Source organism: Seriola aureovittata, chromosome 11 (genome assembly GCF_021018895.1).
Source record: "Seriola aureovittata isolate HTS-2021-v1 ecotype China chromosome 11, ASM2101889v1, whole genome shotgun sequence".
NCBI classification, from domain to species: domain Eukaryota; kingdom Metazoa; phylum Chordata; class Actinopteri; order Carangiformes; family Carangidae; genus Seriola; species Seriola aureovittata.
The window spans coordinates 20,820,923-20,842,711 of record NC_079374.1 but is presented as its reverse complement, the minus strand read 5'-3'; the positions used below and the strand labels follow the sequence as shown (position 1 = coordinate 20,842,711).

Below are 21,789 nucleotides of genomic sequence, written 5' to 3'. Positions count from 1 at the left end.
GCAAAAGTTCTGCAATGTCGACTTCTCATATTACAAGCTTTACAAATTACATCTATTTAATGAGAAAAGAGAATACACAAAATTGTATACTGAATCATGAAAAACCTTTTCCCCTTAGAGGTAGAGCGTGAGGATAATAATGTCAGTCAGAACAATTAGTCTATCCAACACTGTTCTCCTCTAACTTTTAGCCACAATGTCATCCATCACAGAGAATTTTAGGATCTGTCAGACAGCTATAAAATTTGCTGCATATATTCATAGGCTCGGACTACACATGTTTTTGATGATCCTTCTGATCTTTCTTCAAGCATAATCATCAGTATGTTGCTCAATCCATCAAGCACTTTGTATTGTGAGGACAGACAAACACTGAAGGCTCTCACACTTTTACAAGTGTTTCACTATTATAACCACTGGATATAATATACCTTATCACTTAGTTATGGGCATTTGTGTGTCTCCTTTACACTCTCACAAAATAATTTGTGGCCTCATTGACACAGGAGCAATGTGCGTTTTAAACTGTATGTGTCTTTTTTATTAATTTGCCTTAGTTTCTTACCATCTCAGTGGTGTCTTCATTGAGGGAGGCTTCAGTCTCAGTCAGCTGGGGGCCGAGGGCTGAGTCACTGCTACTTCTCACCAGTAGGGGGGTGTCTGTAGAAAACACAAGGACACACACAAACACAAATGAGATGTGAAGGGAGCTCTCGGCATTCTTTTCCATTACGGCCTACTCTTAAGAAGATTAAGATTTGGGTGAATACCTAAAGAGCAGTTGCAAGGTGATACTCTTCAGATATTCTTCACTAGCAGAGACACAGATTAAAATCTACAACATGATACAAATGCGAGACCAGTCAGTATTGTCCTTGTCTAGCCTACTGCATATGAGCATTTCACTTCAGCATTAGACTATAAACTTAGTTTTACAGCTAGGACAAGTTGAGAAAGATTGCATTAAGCAGAAGCGAAGATGTGTGTGTTTATACAGTACGTCTGTATGGACTGGATAACTACGGAAAATGTTTAAAGTAGATGTTCTACAGCCTCTAAATCAACCACTTTTCCCCATCTCTTTGTTTATAGCAGGTATCTGCAGGAGGAATTTGGTGACATACTATCAAACAGAAACAGAAAAATGACTTCACCTACAACATTAAAGACTCCCAATTTGAATAAACTTTTTTAAATTTTTTCATTTTATTTTCATGTTTTTTCTGTTGTTATCCACATTCATTCTGCTGTATTTTTCAATTCTGCTGTATGTTTTCAAGATGTGCTCTTTTCCCCTGGTAAAAACCAGAGGAACCCGTGTCTTTGTCAATAGGACTCAGTGTGACTACCTCCTATCAGTCTGTTACTTAGAGGGGAGAAAAAAAAAACAAGACAGACAAAGAATAATGCAAAAATGGTGAGTGGAGAGAAAGGCTGCATCTGTACTGCTTCCAAACACACACACACAAACAAACATGCACACACACATGCACACACACACACACACACACACACACACACACACGTAACTGTCTTAAAATTGCTAATGCTATTTTGATGGAGTCACAGTTCAGCAAAATTCATGTCTAATAATAATCTTTTAGATGACAAGATACAGACCCTGAGCTAGTCATGCCACACTACAGACAGGACTTTGTGTGTGTTTCTTTGCGAGTGTCAAAGCGTGATGAGGAAGAAGGAGAGAGGAGAGATGAGTATTTTTTTGGTTGTTTGGTTGACAAAATGAATTTCCACCCTGTCATCGTAATGTACCTGTGACATCAGTCCAAGGCATGTCAAAGTGTGCCTTCAAAGAAAGACAAGAACATCCTAACATTCAGCGTAATAAACTAATAGGCTGTTTTAAGGGACCATAATGATTACCATAAAACTAGAACAAGGCAGGATGGACACTACAGAATTAGTGCATGTAAACATAAATGTAAATGCGTCTGGATTAGTATTAATTTGGGCGTCCGCAGGTTTTAAATAGACAACTGTATCTTAATTTAGACAAATTTAATAAGTTTTCAAAGATTTTTTTTTTCAAAAGTGGAAAATGCATTTTTTAAAAAGTTGCATCAAAATGCCAATTAAAACAAACATTTACCAGTCATCAGAATTAGTGGAACAGATGCTATAACTGGCATTTTACCAAATTCATGGAAACTTACGTACATGTGCCATTTTTAGCTTGTTTTGGGGAAAAAAAAAAAAAAGAGGAATACAGTGTGATGACTGGTGGTCCGTGATCATTATGTAGAGGACAAAACTAAAATATTAACCATATGAAATACCTGAAGGTCTCATAATTACTTCTTTTAATCAACCAAATTCATCAGCACAGCCGGCACTATGGCAGCATCATCATAAAGCTCATTCCTGAATGTTGTTTTGGGATATGTGAGTGTGCATCAATGCAATGTGTTCATCATTATGTCTTTAAGGAGCAGATCTGAAAGCCAGAGTATGTGAGAAATGAATGAATGATCCCTTCCCTTCATGTCCCTTCAGGTAAAGCACTGGTGTTCATGCATCCAAATGTCCAAAAAGTGGTTGATTTGCAGATCTCTGTGCACATGTAGGTAATATATGATAGTGTCTCCCTCCTCTTCACATCTCATCAGACCACTGCATAAAATCATTATCTAACAGAAGCTGATGGATGAAGCACACCGCACTACTGCCTACGCTGCTGCTGGAGCTTTGGTGAAATAGTGAAATGGAGAGAAAAGTCAACACCACAGAGAGCTATGCAAATAAATAACATTTATAACTGGAGGTTTTATTATGATCTGTGTGGTACACTCAAATCTACCATCTCCATTCATAGGGCCCATCAATCTATATATATACATTAAGAACATTGTCATGTTAGCTTCTATAGTTCCACTGGGAATAAAATGAGATAGGTGGTGGTGAGGGTGGAGGGAACTCTAAATGAGTGGACTACTCAGAACATACGCCAAATGATATTTGTAGGGTCATATATTGATTGTCATAAAATGGACCCTTGGTGCTCTTAAGACTGGCTGGGGAATATGGATTACATCAAACCTAATCAATTCATCTCTTCAAGTAAAGGCAATGAAAGGGGGATAAATGGATGGAGGACAAAAGATACAAAAAATGAGAGACAGAGGAAGGATAAAAAAAATGAAGGGACTAAGAGGAAAGGAAAATTAGTGAGATACAAAGAAAATGTACAATGGCTAGATGCAAGAAAAGGAAGATAAAATAATACAAAAAAATCAAAAAGAAAAAAAAAATCAAGAGAAAAAATGGTGAAGAAAAAAATGAAAGAAAATAAGAATATTCTACTGTATAGTCAATGTTTAGATTAAGATAAATATCAGTACCTAACAGTGTTACTATTGTATCTATATGCCTGTAGGCATTCCAAGATCAATAATCTTTACCACACTGGTCTTCTAAAATTCAAAGTCAGTTACAAATCACCCAGCAATCCCCACCACTGTCCACCACGCCCAGGCTGCAGTAATACTACTACAGAGAGGTAGACTATCTTGTATGGAGAGGTAGAGGTAGACTGTCTTGGATTATTATTCACAGAAAATCTGCAAGAATATGTTAAAATAGGGCTGCAATGGATTATTAATCAATCAAAATTGTTGCAGTTGTACTTTTTCTTGTGTTGATCAGCTAATCATATAATCGACTGATCATTTCAACGCTTGCTTAAATAGTGTCTGTTCCTATATTTTAAAGGCTTATCATGGTTCAGTAACACTTGTTTGCAATTGCTGTATGGCAACTGAACAATAAAGGCTTCAATTAATTTGATCATTATATCAAAATTACAGCAGATTTTCTGAAAGTACCTGTTGTTATCTCTTAAATAGCTGACAGTAAATTGATATCACCCAAAGACCACTGATTATCTTTGGCTCAAATAGGAAAGCCTAACCTATGTATTCTACTGCTACTTATATATATGCTTACTAAGTTTTCAAGACACGTCCAGCACTTTGTATCTTGATTTTGAGCAGTGGTGCTCATCAAAACTACTGTTTTTTTTTTTCATAGTCCTTCATTGAGACCGAAGTGTAAAACATCATGTTATATGTCTTACTACATATCAAGTAAAGAAAAACTGGTCAGTAGAGAAACAGAGAACACAAGGGGAAGAGAGACGGATAAATCAAAGAGAAAAGAAAAATAACAAAAAAAAAGGTGAGAAGCAAGGGGGAAAGTAGTGTAGAAAAAAAGATTTGGAGACATAATAAGATGGCGTGAAGAGAGTGAGAGGGGAGACAGGTGGTTAGAGTAAGAGGCATAAGACAGTGACAGAGGCCTAAGTCTGACCTTCCCACCATTGACAGTGATAGTCTCCAGAGCTCCGTTACTTCTAATCTCCCATGACAGTCACACATTACCACTAATCTCTGCTGACAGGCGACCATACTAAAACAGACTAAACTTCCTGTCTTAACAGTGTCTGGATCATACAGCTAAAGCCCCTTCACAATTTAGGAAGGTCATACAAACTGAAATGTCAATGCTGTTATTACTGTCAGAAATCAAGCTACGTATAGATTCAAGATACATTTTTTGCTGCAATACACTGAAAGTGAGAGTGAAATTACATGTATTGCAAGGGAACTGGGAAAAGAGTTTTGCTGTAATTATCTACTATGTAAAATTGTGCTTATGATTTTTGTTCCAGCTTGGGAGACCTTCAGCTCAATAACTTGTTTGACATCATTCCAGCTGACAGAGAAATTTCAATAGCATCATTAAACACAACAAGAATGGGAAATAATGAAACTTGCTGATATAATGCAGCTTACAATAGATGGATGAGCTTTACCACACTTCATTTGACATATTAATGACATTTTGAAAACAACCATGACAGATTATGTTTAAATGTCAAGCACCCAACTAGATGGATGCCACAAAGGATGCAACAAAGCAGGTATATAGTCGACAATTCATAACTAAAGGAAGTGGGATCTATGATTAGAAGCATTAAAGCGAGAGGTAAATGAATATATTGCTTAAGTTTTGACAAATTGCATGTATACACAATCCATCACTCACATGGTTTGTTTTGGTAAAGTAAAATTAAATTTGGACAAGTTATTGTGACAAATCTAAGCCCTCTCTCACTCACATCCACAGTACTTGTAATGAACAGGCACTTGACTTGAAGTAAGACAGAAAGGAAGAGATGAAGAGAGAGATGAAGAAAGGGAAAGAAAGAGAGAGTGGAAGACAGAAAGAGAGGGATACAGAGAAAAAGGAAAGGTCATGCTGATAGGTCTGGTCCAAGTAACAGTAACCAGATATCAGTTTTTGCTCTGCAGCCTGACAGAACACATACGCTTCCTGTCTTCTCTTTCTTCTCCTTCTCCTCATACGATTCTTTTTCCTCCCCATCTCAGTCTGCATCTCAGAGACAGTGCTGCCAACATTTAAGCTGTCCTCATCTTATTTTCATCAGTGTCCCACAAAAAATGGCCATCACAAGCCTGACCTTTGTCTGTAATATAATTCAGTATGCATCAAATTAACATCCATCTTACAGTATTGTCTAAAAGACATACAGTGTATGGCTTTGAACCTAAGAATACACTGTGGCTAATAATCCATTACAAAATGTCAAACAGGTACTTTATTGTTCCTTCTTTTATGTTTTCAATTTACAGAATATTCATCTTGGCCAACTATCCACCACTCCAAAACGGTGCCTTGACTGCTATGCTTCACAGACTTGGCCTGGCAGTCAACCTCCTCATCAAAACTGAGCCTAACTGAACCTGTTTCTTGTTTAACATCACTTATGGCATTGACCCGTTTATGCACTGACCTACAGGTTACATCTAAAAAGTAAAAGGGTTCCCAAAGGGATTAGTCACAAGAGTGATTTGAAACAGCATTTAGACCATGTAAAACTAAATCTTGTCATAAGAAAGTCCCTGCCTAAGTCAGCATTTGGGGAAGTACAGAAAGTACTTTGAGTCACAGAGCAGTTGTGGTTGTCAGAGTTAACTCGAACATACTTTGTATAACCTGAATAAAACATTTTGATACAATAAAAAATACCAGCGCCTTATTGATGTTAAGGTCATTGATCTTCCTCTACAGAGCACAGAGATAATAAACTCAGCAAACACTTTATTAGGAACATCACACTAATACTTGGTAGGGCCTCCATTTGCTTTCAAAACAGCCTCAGTTCTTCTTGGCAAGGAAATATTCCTTTGAGATTCTGGTTGGATCATGTTGACATGACTGCATCACATCATTTCTGCCGATCTGTTAGCTACACATTCATGCTGACAATCTCCAGCTCTACTGCATCCCAAAGGTGTTCTATTGGATTCAGATCTGGTGAGTGGCAACTTTTGCTTTTTGACAGGGTGCATTATCCTGCTAGAAGCAGTCATTTAAGCCAGTATATTGAGACCATAAAAGGATGCACATGGTCAGCAACAACACTCAGATTCAAACCATGATTGGTTGGTATTGAGAGGCCCAAAGTGTGCCAAGAAAACATTCTCCACACCATTAAACCACCACCAGCAGCCTGGACTGTTGACACAAGGCAGGTTGGGTCTATGAACTCAGATTGTTGATGCCAAATTCTGATCCTACCATCTGCTGCCTCAGCAGAAATCCAGATTCATCAGACCAGGCTACGTTTTAAACTGTCCAGTCTTGGTGAGCCTTGGTGGAGGCTCAGATTTCTGTTCTTGGCTGAAGAGTGGAACCCGATGTGGTCCTCTGCTGTTCATCTGCTCATCTGCCTCACGGTTCAACATGTTGCTCATTCTGAGATGCTTTTCTGCTCACCGTAGATGTAAAGAGTGGTTATCTAAGTTACTGCAGCCTTTCTGTTAGAATGAACCAGGCTGGCCATTCTCCTTTGAACTCAACAGGGCATTTTTGTTTATAGGCGTTTTTTTTTTTACTTTTTCGCACCATTCTGAGTAAAAACTCTGAGAGAGTGTTGTGTGTGGAAATCCCACAAGATCAGCAAGTTCAGAAACAGCCAAAACAGCCCGTCTGACACCAACAATCATGTCACAGTCAAAGCCACTGAGATCACGTTCTGTCCCTCATTCTGATGTTTGATGTGAGCGTTAACTAAAGCTCCTGTCCTGACCTTTTTTTTTTTTTTTTTTTCTCACTTGCACTGCTGCTACATGACTGGCCGATTGGATAACTGCATGAACAGGCAGGTGTGCAGGTGAACATAATGACGTGCACAGTGGGTGTATTTCATAACTTTGAGCACAGTACTGTTGTTTCGGGGAATATACTGTAGAGATGAGGAAGAAATGTTCTTGCTTCAACAATTTGTAACTTTCAATAACTTTTGAAAGAATTTACAAATCTTTTGAAAACAAAATATAAGGCAAAATTTAAAAAACAGTTTTTTAAAATGTAGCTGTGTATTTCCAACAATTTTCTACAATATATAGATCTGCAAACAAAGACTTCCTTCGATTTGATTTTTGGCGGAGGACTTGTCTACGAAGACGTCAAGATTGGAGTAAGCATTCTCAAAATAAATGGAAAATTACTTACTGGACTTGAGCGCTGAGGAATTGACTTCAATCTCTCCTCCTGCGATTGGCTGGAAGACAGAGAGCTCAGACTGGTAGAGGTCAGGGCTCGGGGCCAGACTTGTGTTGGCCACACCCCTCTGCTGGGCTTCCTGCTCCTCATACACCGCCATCAGCTGAAGAAAACAAACAAAAAAAACACAATGTAGCTGGTTGTTTTACAATTACTTTTATTCTTTTCATCCATTATGAACACAGTATTTGATCAGAGTGGAGCAGCAGGAATTCTGCTCAAGATTCTTATATAACTCCACTCACAGTCGCTCCAGGTTTTCTATTTTCTACTCTCTACTCACTCTCCACTCACGCTGAGAGAAAATCTGCTCCAGTTTGCTTTACAGCCAGTGTGCAAACTGCTGCCCTTTACTTGTATCATACATGAATACAATGAAACAACATTTAAAGGTAGCATGAATGCATATAAAGTCAACAGAGGACACCAGGTTTAGATCCTAAGCAGCACAACTACAGACAGGCATGTCTTCTCAACTTCAAACTACTTCAACTTGACAAGAACTTGCAGTTGTCAACAGGTAGACTACAGTTGATGAACACCACCCTGGTTGCATTTCTTCAATTAAAGCAAAAATAAAGGCTGCAACATTTTGTTCAGAAAAATTGTGAATGGTTGTGTATGTACATGCACACAACTTGTGCGTTACCTTGTGGATGAGGACGCTATAGAGGACGTCCAAGGAGCCCAGCATTCCTGTGACAGAGTGTGTGTCTACTGATTAACAACTGACTCCATTCGTGTCTCCCCTTTGCAAGTGTGCGACACCCTGCTAGCTCTAACTGTGTTATATAGTGGAATCCCTGTCTATTGAGTATTGCACTGAGTCTGCGTTTAGCCTAACATAGCACACAGCTTGTCAACACAGTGTTCTAGGGGCCTCCACGCAAAAGCTGAATAGACCCGTGTGTCCGTGTGTGTGTCGTGTCTATAGTGGTCAAGAGTAAAGAAAGGGGACTTTGCCAGTAAAGCCAGAGGCTTCCTGCTAAACTGGAACCCACAAGTGGGTAACATACTCTCTCACTCATACATACACATTGCATGCTACAAACAGGCACAAACCGTATGGAAGTCCTCACACTAGTACACACATAGCTGTACGTCATTGCACTGTGGCAGAAAGCAAAAATAATTAAGCCGACATTACGAAAATGCTATTCTAAAACAAAAAGCAACGTCAACATTTTAGACTGAAAGCTAACACTGGTGCTGGTACAGAGAAGTCCAGCCAGGGTGTTATTTTTCAAAGCCAACCTGATAATTTAAGAAGATTTTCACTGGAAGCCTCTTCATTGTGGTTTTGAAAAACTGGGGACAGGAAAACCACAAGAAAATCTCCATAGGGATACTGAAACATTCAGCTCAACACAGTCTTTAATAGCTAAATGGATAATTCAAAACAAAATTGTTTCTTGGATTTTGTAGCTGTATATGACCTCGATCGCATGCATTATAGTAAATTTAATGTTGTCATCCTGGCTTCTGATTCCATTAAACCCATGTGAAGAACTTTTTTTTTTTTTTTTTTTTTAATTGCATATGTTTGTGTTTAGATATAGATACTATATACATGTGCACTCTATTTCCATCATATCCTCAGCATGCAGATAGCAGAACAGTATCAAGTTATACAAAATCGCACCTTTCTCACCATCTCACCAACTATTCAGCACGACCGACGCCTCTCAGTCTCTCACACATTCATGTTCTCCCCACTTCCATCTGTCTAACACACAACTTTCTCATTGTTTTGCTCCAATTTTTCCTTTAAAATAAACTTCAACTGATGTTTTTTGTTCTCTCCTCGCCTTTTCCGTTTCTCTACACTACACTTGCCTCACCCCCTTCCACCTCCTCTGTCCCCTTACTTCATTTACACACCTCTCTGTCATGTTCATGCTTGGGAGTATAAAGCCTTGGTTTAGTTGTGTAACTACACATATTTAAGAAAAACAGCTCCCATTCTTATCCAGTTTCAGTAAATCTGTCTGTTAGAGAGAGTCGGAACAAGACTAATAGCTTCCAGATAAGCACACACACAGAGGGGTGGAAGAGATTCTTAAAAAAGAACATCTGAAAGAATGACAGGGAGAAAAATGGGTAGACAAATTCAACATAGCCCTGCCGAGTCTCTTAAAAAGCAGCGTTGGAAAGAAAGACAGCAAGATGAGACAGGGGAGGACTTCGCCTATGTTCTCTCAGACAGGGGACTCAAAGACCTGCCAAACAAAATGACACCACAGCCTGAGCATGGGGGGGGGGGGGGGGGAGAGAGAGACAAAAAGGTGAGGCTACACAGAGTGAAAGCACTGAGAAAACGAGTGAAGTGGCCATTGAAAATGTGAAAGACAGAAGCTAAGAGAGCAATATAATGATAATAATGAGGGGGACTGACAGATGTGCTGTACTGTAAAAAACCTTTGGGATGTCAGAGAGTAAGACCAAAAAGCAAACCTGAGACTTTAGATTGTCTGAGAGTGTCACCGTGTCAAATGCTCGTGCAATGATGTGTCCATTTTCGACAAAATGAAAAGTTACATGCTGCCAACACTGCCTCTATTCCTCTATCACCACAACCATTTCTTTCAAGTTTCAAGACCAGTGCTTTATTGTAAGCTTATGAGTAGATACCTCGTATTGTTCTGTGTTTGAGTAATATGTTAATCGTTATTTTTCACAATTGCACATGGTTACCAGTGTGTCTCTACATTATATGTAACATATCTTATCTTCTTATCAGGTATCCTGTCATCAAACTTGACAGACTCGAAGACAAAGATGGTAACAAACTTCTGTTTTTTTTTCTTCTCTGTTTTTCAGTTTCAGCTTACTGTCAAAACACATTTTACTTTGATCATGTCGCTGACAACCTCATGTAGAAACGCCTTTATCCATCTGTGAGCTCGAACACTTAAGCTCAAATAAATGCACCTGAGGAAGAAATAAGGCTTCATTATGAGTTAATTTGGGTTTAGGAAGACTACTAAACACAGACTGATTATGGCACAAACCATATGAAACCTGGTTTGTTGTGTCATTTTTCTGTGATACTTTTTTCTCAGTGGGGTCAAAGGTAAGCTCAACCACTCTATTTTACTGGCTACCACAATCATGTAGCAACCAAACTCAGCAAGTGTGGGACTTTTGCAGTGGTTTTTACAGTGGACATTTTTTGCAAAATTATAAAAATATCCATGGCCCATTTTGGTTCTTAACTATGGAATAATTTAGTTCAGCTCTCTCTATCCCTTAATTACTTCCTATTCTTTATAAATACTGTATGGTCAATACAAGTTTTACATAGACTACCTAGAACAAGGGGAGGCTAATGGGGGGTAACTCTGTGCATGTGTGTGAGCGCATGTATGTGAGCTTTGGACATCCTGACCTGAGATCAATCAAAGGCCTGACCTAACAAGCCACAATCAAACACTTCCACCCAGACACAGTTGCACTGATGTGTGTCACATTGGACCAGTTTAGGAGTTCTCAGTGTCAATTGCTTGAAGAATTAAGTGGTTAATGTTGAAAGTTATCAAGTTTTCTAAAAACCCATTCTTTTTAACTGGTAGGTTGAGACCAGAGTTTGTGCTGCTGCTGTCTTCGAGGGGGCAAGGGGTGGAGCTACGCTGGGAAAGACTTTACGTTTCCTAATGTGGCCTGCTAAAAAGAAAGGATGATAAAGCTGAGAAAAGGGAAACATGACTAAATTAAAAAACTAAATAAATAAACAATAATGTTCTAATTTGTCCCACCCACACAGGTGCTCCACAGCTAACAGAAGAGTGAGGGAGATGTCAATAAAGCACTGCCTGTACATGCTTGTTTATCATCCAATATCAACGTACAGGGATAGAAAATGACACACACAGTCAGCTAACTCACAGCTGATATCATCTAAACATGAGAAGCCTTCTAACAGCAATAATTCTTAATTAGATTTTATGGGGGCAGGAAGTTCATGAGGCTATCAAAATCTACAATTTCTTGGTTCGCTTACCAATAAGGAGTGTTATTTCAGTGAGCTAAAAATGATATACAAAGCAATACACTATGTGCATGCTGTTATGTGCACTGCTCAGCATCTCCTGAAGTGCACGTGCGAGTGTAGGAGGGGCGATGAAGAAGTGCAGAGTTGGTTCCTATCCTTTTATTAAAATTAAAAGAGCACATGAAATTGAGATTGGTAGATTAATAGCAGTTTAGGATTTAAGTGCATAACATGGCGGCAGTACACACTCAGACACACACACTATATTACCATTTTTTCACATCATACCCTTTTTAATCGGGTCGATTAGGGCCTGATTGATTAGTGTGGAGTCGATCAATAAAATGCTACAATCAGCCAAATGCATGAGCATACACACAGCTCACAGGCAGAGCATAGAAAACAATCTTTAAATGTGCTTAAGCTATCTGTACACCACTGAGCTTTGATTTCCACTCATGACCACTTACCATAAAAAGAAAAATCTATGATGTTCAAGTCTGTGTATGTGTGTGTGTGTGTGTGTGTGTGTGTGTGTTCTCTCTGACATCTTGTGCAGTCAGCAAAATGCTTAGCAATGACCACTCCATCACCATAGCCTTAAAAATACGTTTAATGTTTGAGGTGGCCACCTCTCCATCGTGCGTGTGTGTGTGTGTGTGTATGTAGGTCTGTGTATGGTCAGGACGTGCTGTCTTATACAATTATTTTATGGGTTACAACCAGCTCATTTGGTTTTGAGTATAATACATTTTAGGATTGAGTAAAAGTACAACAGTGAGCAGAAATAAAAAAAATGTTTTTCTCCCTGGAAATATGGTAATGTACGACCAACTGTGAAATTTCAGGTCTTCATTGTGTTTTTTTTTCCTTAAAAACGGAATTATTAATGAACTCCAATGATCTGAATACAATAATAAATTGAGGATAATAAATGTCAAATTCCTGGTCCAAAATCACAAAGCTCCTACTCTAACGCAACTGGTGTTCATAGGAGACCAGGTGTGATCACTCAGTGACACACACACATACACACACACACACTGACAGAGGGTAGACTGACAGCACCACCTAGCTCTTCACAACAGAAACTACATCTTAAGTGTGTCTTGGGGCCACTGCCACACACCCACCCCCCCACTCTCCCACCCACAGCCGTCATTGTCTGTTACTGTGTCATAAATGTTTTCCGATTGAGGCAGAAGAACTGTTTTCTGCCTGTGAGAAGTAAAGAAAGAGGAAGACAAAGTTCTACAAATGCTTTGTTATTATCCATCTCTAAACCTGTCTGTCTCTCTCAGCTCAGAGGATAAAACGTTGCATGGAAAGCAATGGCTCCATGCATTGTGGTGTACGAAGAATGTTTTAACTCCATTCTTTGTACATGAATTGGTGTTTTTGAACCAGGCTGCTCCACTTTACAGGCCCAGTGAGCCGCTTTCTATCAGCGTGTCGTCATTCCCCTCTTTAACCTTTCTGATGTAATGCCAAAGTAAAAAAGAAAGACAATTTTTATGTCTCATGACATAATTTTGATGCTCTTTGTGCTGCAACCATAAAAGAAATTCAGTGCAGGGTTGCTAATGTAGCAAGATAAGGTCACTCAAGCCGGCATGCAGGCTCTCTGTAAAGCTAGCGTGAGAGGTAATTTTTTAAAAGCTTTGCACATTTCTGTGTGACGCCCATAAAAATAATTGTGCAGATCACAAAGAGAATTTGAATGAACCCTGAGGCAGGTCAGCTCTCCTCTGCTAGGCTATGTACAAGTTGGCCTTTTCGTCTTTCATCAGCAAATATTCCTGCTTAGCCCTGTTTCCCCCCCTGGCTTTACTTTGCCTCCTCTCTTTTGCTTCCACTCATTTCCCCTCCCTTCTCTTGCCTATCCTCTTCTCGGTTGCCTCCTTCCTTCATCACTGTGCTTCCTCTCATTTACCCTGCCTCCTTCTGCTTCATTTCCTCTCCTGCTCCTGTTATCCCCATTCTCTCCCTTAGCTTCCTCTCCTGTAGTCTTCTCCACAGCTTCTCTCTTCAGATGTCCCCCTTTCCCTGCTGAGTATAGTAGTTCCTTACAAATCAGCTGATGTAAATCATCATGTTCCAGCACTTTGCTCTATCGGATACACCCACAAAGCAACAAAGAGCTTATCGATTAACACATGAATCTGATACAACCGCGCTCACTCTCTCAATCTCAATACACACTATTTTATTCCTTCATGCTTTTTTCCTCCCTGTTTCTCCATCTCTTTTGTTTTAATTCTTTTGTAATGTATACATTTCTTACATAGAGAGCATGAGAGAGAAGCAAACATTACGAACAACAGATTTATGTACAGATTAGAAAACACACTTAACAAAAAGCGATGTATATATACTATAAGAGCACTCATCTATATGTCACACAAAAGGACACTGACAAAAACAGCAGTACACACACACAAGCACACCCATACAAACATACATCTCTGACTATGACCTCTCCGCTGCGATCGATCCATCGCTGTGGTAATCAATAAACAGGATGGTGTTGTCTCCGCATGGAGAATATGGATGAATGAAATTCACCTGCTCAGCATTTTCAAGTTTATGTGTGTGTATGTTTGTGTAGGTTTGTGTGTGTCCATGTGTGTGTGTGCTGACGCTCTAATGACCTCCAGTCACCTTACGTCTCAGTAAAGGATGAGAAATCCAGACAAAACAGACAAGTACAAAAAGATGGATGGGTGATAGACAGACATTATGTGAAGAATGAGAAACACAGACGTAAAGACAGAGAGAGAGAGGGGAAGGTTACAATCAGACAGTACAGGCTGTTAGACATTATATAGACAGAGAAAGCACAAACTATTTCAACAGTCAAAGGCAGAGCAGCCTCCATCCATACCATCCGTACAACTGTTCAGTGACTTTGTGAACTTCAGACAGGCAGAACTTCAGTGTCTGCCACACAGCCAAAATATAATGACAACTTCTGTTTCCTCAGTCATGCAGATGGTGTGCGTACGTGTCTGCATTCAAATGTGCGTGTGTGCGTGAATATGTGTTTGTGTCCCTGTATTCATATATGTATTTATGCTTGTGCATGAGAAAGAATATCTGTGTGTATGAGTGTGTGTATGAGTGTGTGTGTGTGTGTGTGTGAGTGTTAACCATCTACCACCGCCTCCCTGAGGCTGTGTGTAGACCACACTTGGCCATATGGAACAGCATTATGGAGACACACAGCGGCACAGATGGACACATTCTGTGCAGGCCATATTCCCAATGATCCACCAGTAGCCGTCTAAAAGGCAGCACTCATAAACCAGAGGAGCCTATTAACCAGACGAAAGCGCAGAAGAAGGAAGAAGGGAGTGAATTAGTGGCTGTGAACCAATTTAGTTACTCAAGGTGGATATATTAACCACAAATGTGGGAGTGGCTGACTGGAAGTTGACTCTGGGCACTGAGAGGTGTTGGCAAACTCGAGCCTGACAATGCTGTTAATATTTCATCTACCCTTAATGATAAAAATGTGCTGTACAAAATATTAGAAATTAGGACTGTGCCAATACAGAGTCCAATCTGATTCTTACATCTACCTAAATGCTGATTAAATATATATCCACCACATTGAAATAACACTGTACAGTGTTACTACAGAGTGGAGTAACTTTCCTCTCAAATGATCTTTAGCCAAGTACAGAAACCGGCTGCAAAGAGCACACAAAGCCAACAATAACCAACTTTGATCTTTGCCTGTCAACAAGTTACTCACTGAATTAACATTAATTAGCAAAATGACCAGTCGCTAACTCATATGACATTTCGAACAGCGAAAGCAATGATTAGCACCAGCTAAAAACAAGAAGCTGCTCCGTGAATGTTTTATACACTGCTCTTTGGACAGAGAGATGACTGATTCATTAATGATGGAGTTTAGGGAATTTTACCAATCAAGGTGGCAGAGCTCAGAGTAACTTGCACCTTTTCACTGTCACAACACTTTCATTTGCATACGCAGTGAAATGCTCACACCATAGAGCCATGCTGTCATAAAGGAGAGCAGCACTGCCACACTAACAGGCTGATGGGGCCAAAACATGGTAGAGTGCAGTAAAGAAAGGATCAGAAATTGATTGGGTTTATTTTAGCCAATACAGATCCACTAAAATATGTCTACATCCCATATGTATAATTGGTCTGGTGTTTTAATATGATGCCTCGTTATCAGTTGCTCCCATTTGCCATGTTAAAGTTACTGCATTGTGTTGGTACAAACTCAACACTTCCCGTAACTTCAAAAAAGCCCTCTGGCATTTCAGTGGGCAGGCACCCTTCATTTCTTAACAGGGCCTTAACTGCTGTGCTGACGTGCTGCAGTAAGCATATTGTCTCATTTTCAGTTGCTGGTATTTCTGCTGTTGGTGTTATGCTATTCAGATCTGCTAGTTTCTTTATCTTGGCAGTTACCGATGGCTTATCTCCGTCTCTCACTATCTTGCTCTCTGCCCGGTGTGTTTTATGTTTAGTTATTCCTCTGTCTCCTTTTGTGTTAGTGGTACATGTAATGAAAGTAATTTTTTCTCGTAATGGAGCCAAGGCTCAGTGAATTGGAAGCGCCATTTTTTTTCCGTGCAGTTCCCAAGCAGCCAGGAAACCAGGTCTGCTAGGTGACTGCCTGAAACAAGAGGTGTAGCCCTAAGCCTGTGGTTGGCATCCATGCACTGTCAAGCCATATACTAGGTTTATACCCAGTCTTGTTTGTAAGTAACAATAGCTGGGATTTAGACCTAGATTTGCACAACAACACACTCCCACTACAAAACAGTTTTTGCCCATTCATTTGAAAGAGTTACGGCCAATGAGGAAACGCCACAATCAGTCACATGGCATTCAGCTGACCAATGGTGTAAATATGATCACTCAACTATGATCAGCCACTCAGTCAGTCACTCATGGACATTCGTGATTATAGGGCTGATAGAGCCAAAATAAATTCATAAATTCATAATAAATTCATAATTGAATTAGTTTTTGCACAATACTTCGAATGGTAATAATTTATTGATGTTAACGCACTATGCACATCTTTAAACACCGGTTACATGGGATTTACTCCTTCTGAACTGAATGATCTATGGTAAAAACCCATCCCCCCACATCTTATATAGTTTGGACTTATATATATATATATATATGAAAATGATCTCCACAGACAAGCATTTTAGCTCTGTATCAGAAATAATCTCTGTCTACACTAACACGCCTGAAAAAGAATATCACATGTCAATTCATGTCCACTGGGCATGCATATGCCAGTGTAAACAGGAAGCAGATTGTCTACTCTGCAGTTGGTTGCTTAGTAGCTGAAAATACTACAAATAAGGAACAGCAATGGCGAAGTTAGACCAGAGATTTCTTTGCTCGGACCTGTTACTGAAAGTAACACAAGTATAAGGCGGTCATTCGTTACAAAACTATCTGTGACACTTAAAGGTAAACAACCAAGTGCAACACTATGAATGTCTTGCTTATCAATGTTTTTTACAATATCACGTCTCGCATCTGGCTGTTACGACCGGCTTTTCACTCCGCCTTCCAGTACAATCGTTCCAAACGACTATAAGCACATCTGAGTTACGACGTGGTCGGACAACACATCTTCAGAACTAGTTCTTAGAGACCATAAACCAACTCTTAGTCTACAGCTCTTACATCCCCTGATAGCTCATTTATCCAGCCTTCCTTTCCTTCATCCTCTTCTTTCTTTCCACCATCTTATCTCATTCAACTGGCTCTCCACATAACAATGGATGTCTGAGTGGCTTTTGAAGTGGGATTTGCTGTCTGTTGGATGTGACTGATTAGGCTACACACACACACACACACACACACACAAAGACACTATGTTCTTTCACATACATGCAAACACAGTGTCACACCCATATACACACAAAGTGTTTTGATGGTCGTCATCTCAGGATTAACATGTCAACACGCTAAGCATTAGTAAACGTCAGCTGACAGTCCTAAAGCTGGATCAATGCAGTTCACACATACATCTATATGTGCACATTCAGAAGGAAACACACAAGAGCTTAAAGAATAGATTGTATCAAACCTGCTACTAATACACATCTTCTTATCTTTCACAAGAGGGACTGATCATATGACATGATTTCAAATGTTAATTAGCTTTTTTTAATAACTAGTAATAACTAAACTACTTTTATTCCCTTGTGACATCATATTTTAAACATGAACTTTAAGCATGTTTGGTGGAGGGTCATTGTCCTGTTCTACACAAAGGATTGCAACTTTAACCATACACATCTATAATCTGTAACCACTTTGGGGATTATGGGGTTAATTGTTGAAAGGTTGTCTCCTGACCCCCAGACAGCTTATCTGCTTCAGAGCTGAAGGAGAACAATCAATCTCACCATGTCACTTCAAACCATGCAAGGAAAAAAGACTTTCAACACCATTAGCTTTTTCTACCCAAGAAAGAATCACTCTTACGACTTTAAATCAACAATTTCTATCAATTCAAAAACTGAAAACGATTACTGCATCCATCATCCTAACAGAGAATCAAACAGCTTTTTCTTGGTTCAGTCAGTGTCTTCTAAACAGCGGCTACAATTGCAAAGCTAAATCACATAGTAAGCACTTCACTAATGCAGTATTTACTACAAGGACACTTCATTGGAGGCCAGTATATTTTACAGATGTTCATGCTGTTATTTCTACAATTGTAATTGGCCAGACTGATTGGAGGAACAACAGTTTTTTGGCATATTTATGTTCACTTTGTCTTCGTCAAATGTCACTGATGACTACAATATTGGATGATCAAACAACCATCAAATGCATCGTGAACATCTCATATGTGTATATGCCAAGTCTAGATAGGATGCTCTTGGCATCATAAGAATTTGCACAGATAAGGAAATTTAAAAAAAAAACCGTTTCACAATGAGGGTAATATACTGTCAACAACTATGTTGTGATTGTTTCAATACTGTTGCCAGTTTGCTCGCTGATGAAGGATATTTACCATAAGACACCATCCTATTCAACATTTTTTTGATTCCTTGTCAATGACTCATATTGTTCTTCGATTTCCTAAATGTATAGTGACACAAAGAGTTGGAAAGAAACATGGACAGACATAATGATAGATGGATGGAAAGTAAGTCAATCAGATAGATGGAAAGAGAGACAGAGAAATGCCTTTTTTTTAGTAAGGGGAGTTTCCTTGGACTCCAGACTCGAGAGCAGATACAGTTTGACCTAAATTATGTTTTTATCTCCTCCTATGTGGAGCTGTGTAACTACACCCAGTCTATTCATTAGTGTCTGCAGATGCTTATAAAGGGAGAGATGGGAAGCAGTGAAAGACCGTGTGTGTGTGTGTGTGTGTGTGTGTGTGTGTGTGTGTGTGTGTGTCTCTAATGGTAATATTTGCCTAGCAGTACTTGATGGATGCATGAACAAGTGTAACATGCTAATATTTGTTATGTTCAACATACTGTACATAATAAGAGACTTTAAAAAAACAGAAAAAAAACAGAAAACAATACATAGAAATGGTAACACATCCTTGGTTGCTAGACCAGAGAAGCTTGTTTCTGTATCAGTTTGCTGTCAAGATTTTGTTTTGTTGTTACAAATTAAACACATCCCATTCATTACAAATATGTAGGAGCATCATGAATGAACCTAGTTTAAGTCTATGACTGGTCAGAACTGCAGCATAAGTACAGTATGTAATTTATGTAATTTAAAAACTCAACTGGCCTTCTATGCTGTAACTCACCCACTAACTTCTGACTCTATATATATTTATACAGCCACATATTTCAATCTACACACATCATGTCTTCCTCAATAGTAGACAAATTCATCTTGTTCCATAGAATGTGTCTACCTTAGCACAGACACTTACAGAATTTCAACATGTGCCTCAAAGCGAGTACCCTCCACCTCTCCCATCTGCCGTGACATTTTTTGTAACACGCTCTTGTGTCCACATTTTTGGCTCTAGAAACACCAAAGCTCACGAAGGTCTTGTGCTGGTCATGGTCCACTCATGGGTCTGATAGGAGTTACAGTCTTTTCACAAATAACTGTCGTTTGAGAGGTTTGCAGAGCCAAAATCACACCCAGATCTTTGTCAGCTCTGTGTCAGTGACGTCAGTGTGGTGTCCCATCGCCGGTCAGTTTCTGTTGCTGGTAGATTATATCGCTGCTCTGTCTGAACACAGTTAATGTTGCTGATTTCTTTCTTGCTGTTATTACAGTGTCTAACTACCTGCTGTACATTTAAACTTACACTAGTTCTGCTCCAGCACTCAGGTCTCTGTTCCTTTTAGCGACTTTCTCTAACCCAGCAGTTGTTTACATGCAGATCTGCTAGTTACTTTAGCTTAGCAGTTAGCACTAGCTTCTCTCTCTCTCCCTCTCTCTCTCAGTGTGGTGTTGTTGTAACTTCAGTGTAGAGGATTGTGATATTTATTACATCTTCAGCAATGTCTGCTGTCTTACTTTAGGCGCAGCCCCACTCGCTAACCGGAGCTGACTGCCATCCCTGAAAATTTTTGTCAAAAAAGTATAAATTGTATAACAAAGAATTATGTATTAACTTCCTGCCTTGCAAAAAACCTGGAACGGTTTTGTGCCAAGATGCAGCCCCACAAAAAAATTACTTTGGTTTGTGTTTAAGTGAATTTCCGTCTCTCTACAAAAAAGTGAAAGCTCCTCCAAACACTTCTGACCTTTTAATTAGCTTTGGTTGCATTTCTCACTCTTGCTGACTGACTCTTAGTCTTTTACTTAATTTCTCCCAGTGCTCCATCATGCTGTCTAACCACCACCTCCTCAAGGTGAATGACAGAAATTATGTGGCACCTACTCACGGAGCTGATGATCTGTGAGTGTGTATGTGTGTATGTGTGTGTGTGTGTCTGTGTGTGTGTGTGTGTGTGTCTGTGTGTGTGTGAGAGTGTGTTTGTGTGTAGGGGTTAGGCAATTAAATGAGCCTGTTATCATCACTCACACATTCAGGGACAGGTTCACTCTTTATAAAGCTCTCGCCGCCCAGCACATTACTCTGTCAATGTATGTAAATCTTTCTCCTAACTGCTGGTAGCTTTGTGTGCATTTGTGCGTGTGTGATGACAACACGCATGCACAAATGAAAAACTCTCTTGAACGCACGCAAACGCGCGCACACACACACACACGTAGTAGCTACACAGAGAAGCTTTTCTTTTTAAAAGGATATGGTCCATCTAATATCTCTGTGATTGAGGTGAGGAGTAAAGCTCATAGCCAACACAGAGTGATTACATTAGTCTTCCTAACAGATCGTATCATCTGCTCACAAGACCATGAATCAAATCCATCTCAACACTAAATGTTGTGTACTCAAAGGGACAGTCCACCTTAATACAGATTACACACGCCATAGGAAAGGAAGTTCTGAACTAGCCCACGATCTCTCAGGTAGATTTTAACACATTTTCTTGAAACAGCCGGAGGCTTGCTGCAGTAAAATGCATAATACCTTCAAAGATTTAGATGGCTCTGACTTGAGCCTTTTAAGTTATTAGATCAAGCAGCAAATTATGCTCTCTCTGTGTAATCATAATGAACTACAGTATGAGACTGGCAGGTCTTCACAGGTTTAATTTAAGAGACTTTCAAACTACCTGTTTTTTCCTCCATTGAAATCTGCACGCTGTCATAATTGCAGTGGATTTGACTGTTCTCATACAAAAAAATTACATTTTGAATGAAATTCTTTCTTATGATCTCACATTTCAAGAGCAATCGGTTCTTTTCTCTAGGCCACAGCATGCAAGATCCTTGGGATGAAAAGAAGTTAATCTTTACCAGGAAGTCTGGAAATCTTTCATTAACTTAGCATGCTAAAGGTGCAACCAAAAAACAGTCTGGTTTTAGACAATTCATTTACATGACAATTTGTTCTCTTGTACACTAACCTATGTTTTTAATTTAAGGATTTATTTATGCCATTGTGTATTTACATATGAATATATTCTCTGTTTATGTACAGTACTTACACAGTATTTGTGTCTGTCTACACAGTCAGACCAAAACACAGGCATATGATGGACCAATGCTTAGTCATCTGGCCATTTAGTTAGTCCATCCCCAGCAAACCCCACCTTCAGGCACTT

General features: G+C 39.4%; 1 protein-coding gene across 6 annotated transcripts in view; it reads right to left on the bottom strand.

Annotated features, from left to right (window-relative positions):
- Nucleotides 1–21,789, bottom strand: part of pard3bb (par-3 family cell polarity regulator beta b) — a 200,963-nt gene that overhangs the window by 153,332 nt on the left and 25,842 nt on the right. For all 6 annotated transcript variants that reach the window (XM_056388847.1, XM_056388842.1, XM_056388843.1 and 3 more), the window contains exons 4-5: nucleotides 7,558–7,711; nucleotides 566–660 (exon numbers count right to left, since the gene is read on the bottom strand). In XM_056388847.1, the coding sequence (XP_056244822.1) occupies nucleotides 566–660; nucleotides 7,558–7,711 (249 nt within the window). The remainder of the gene's footprint in view (nucleotides 1–565; nucleotides 661–7,557; nucleotides 7,712–21,789) is intronic.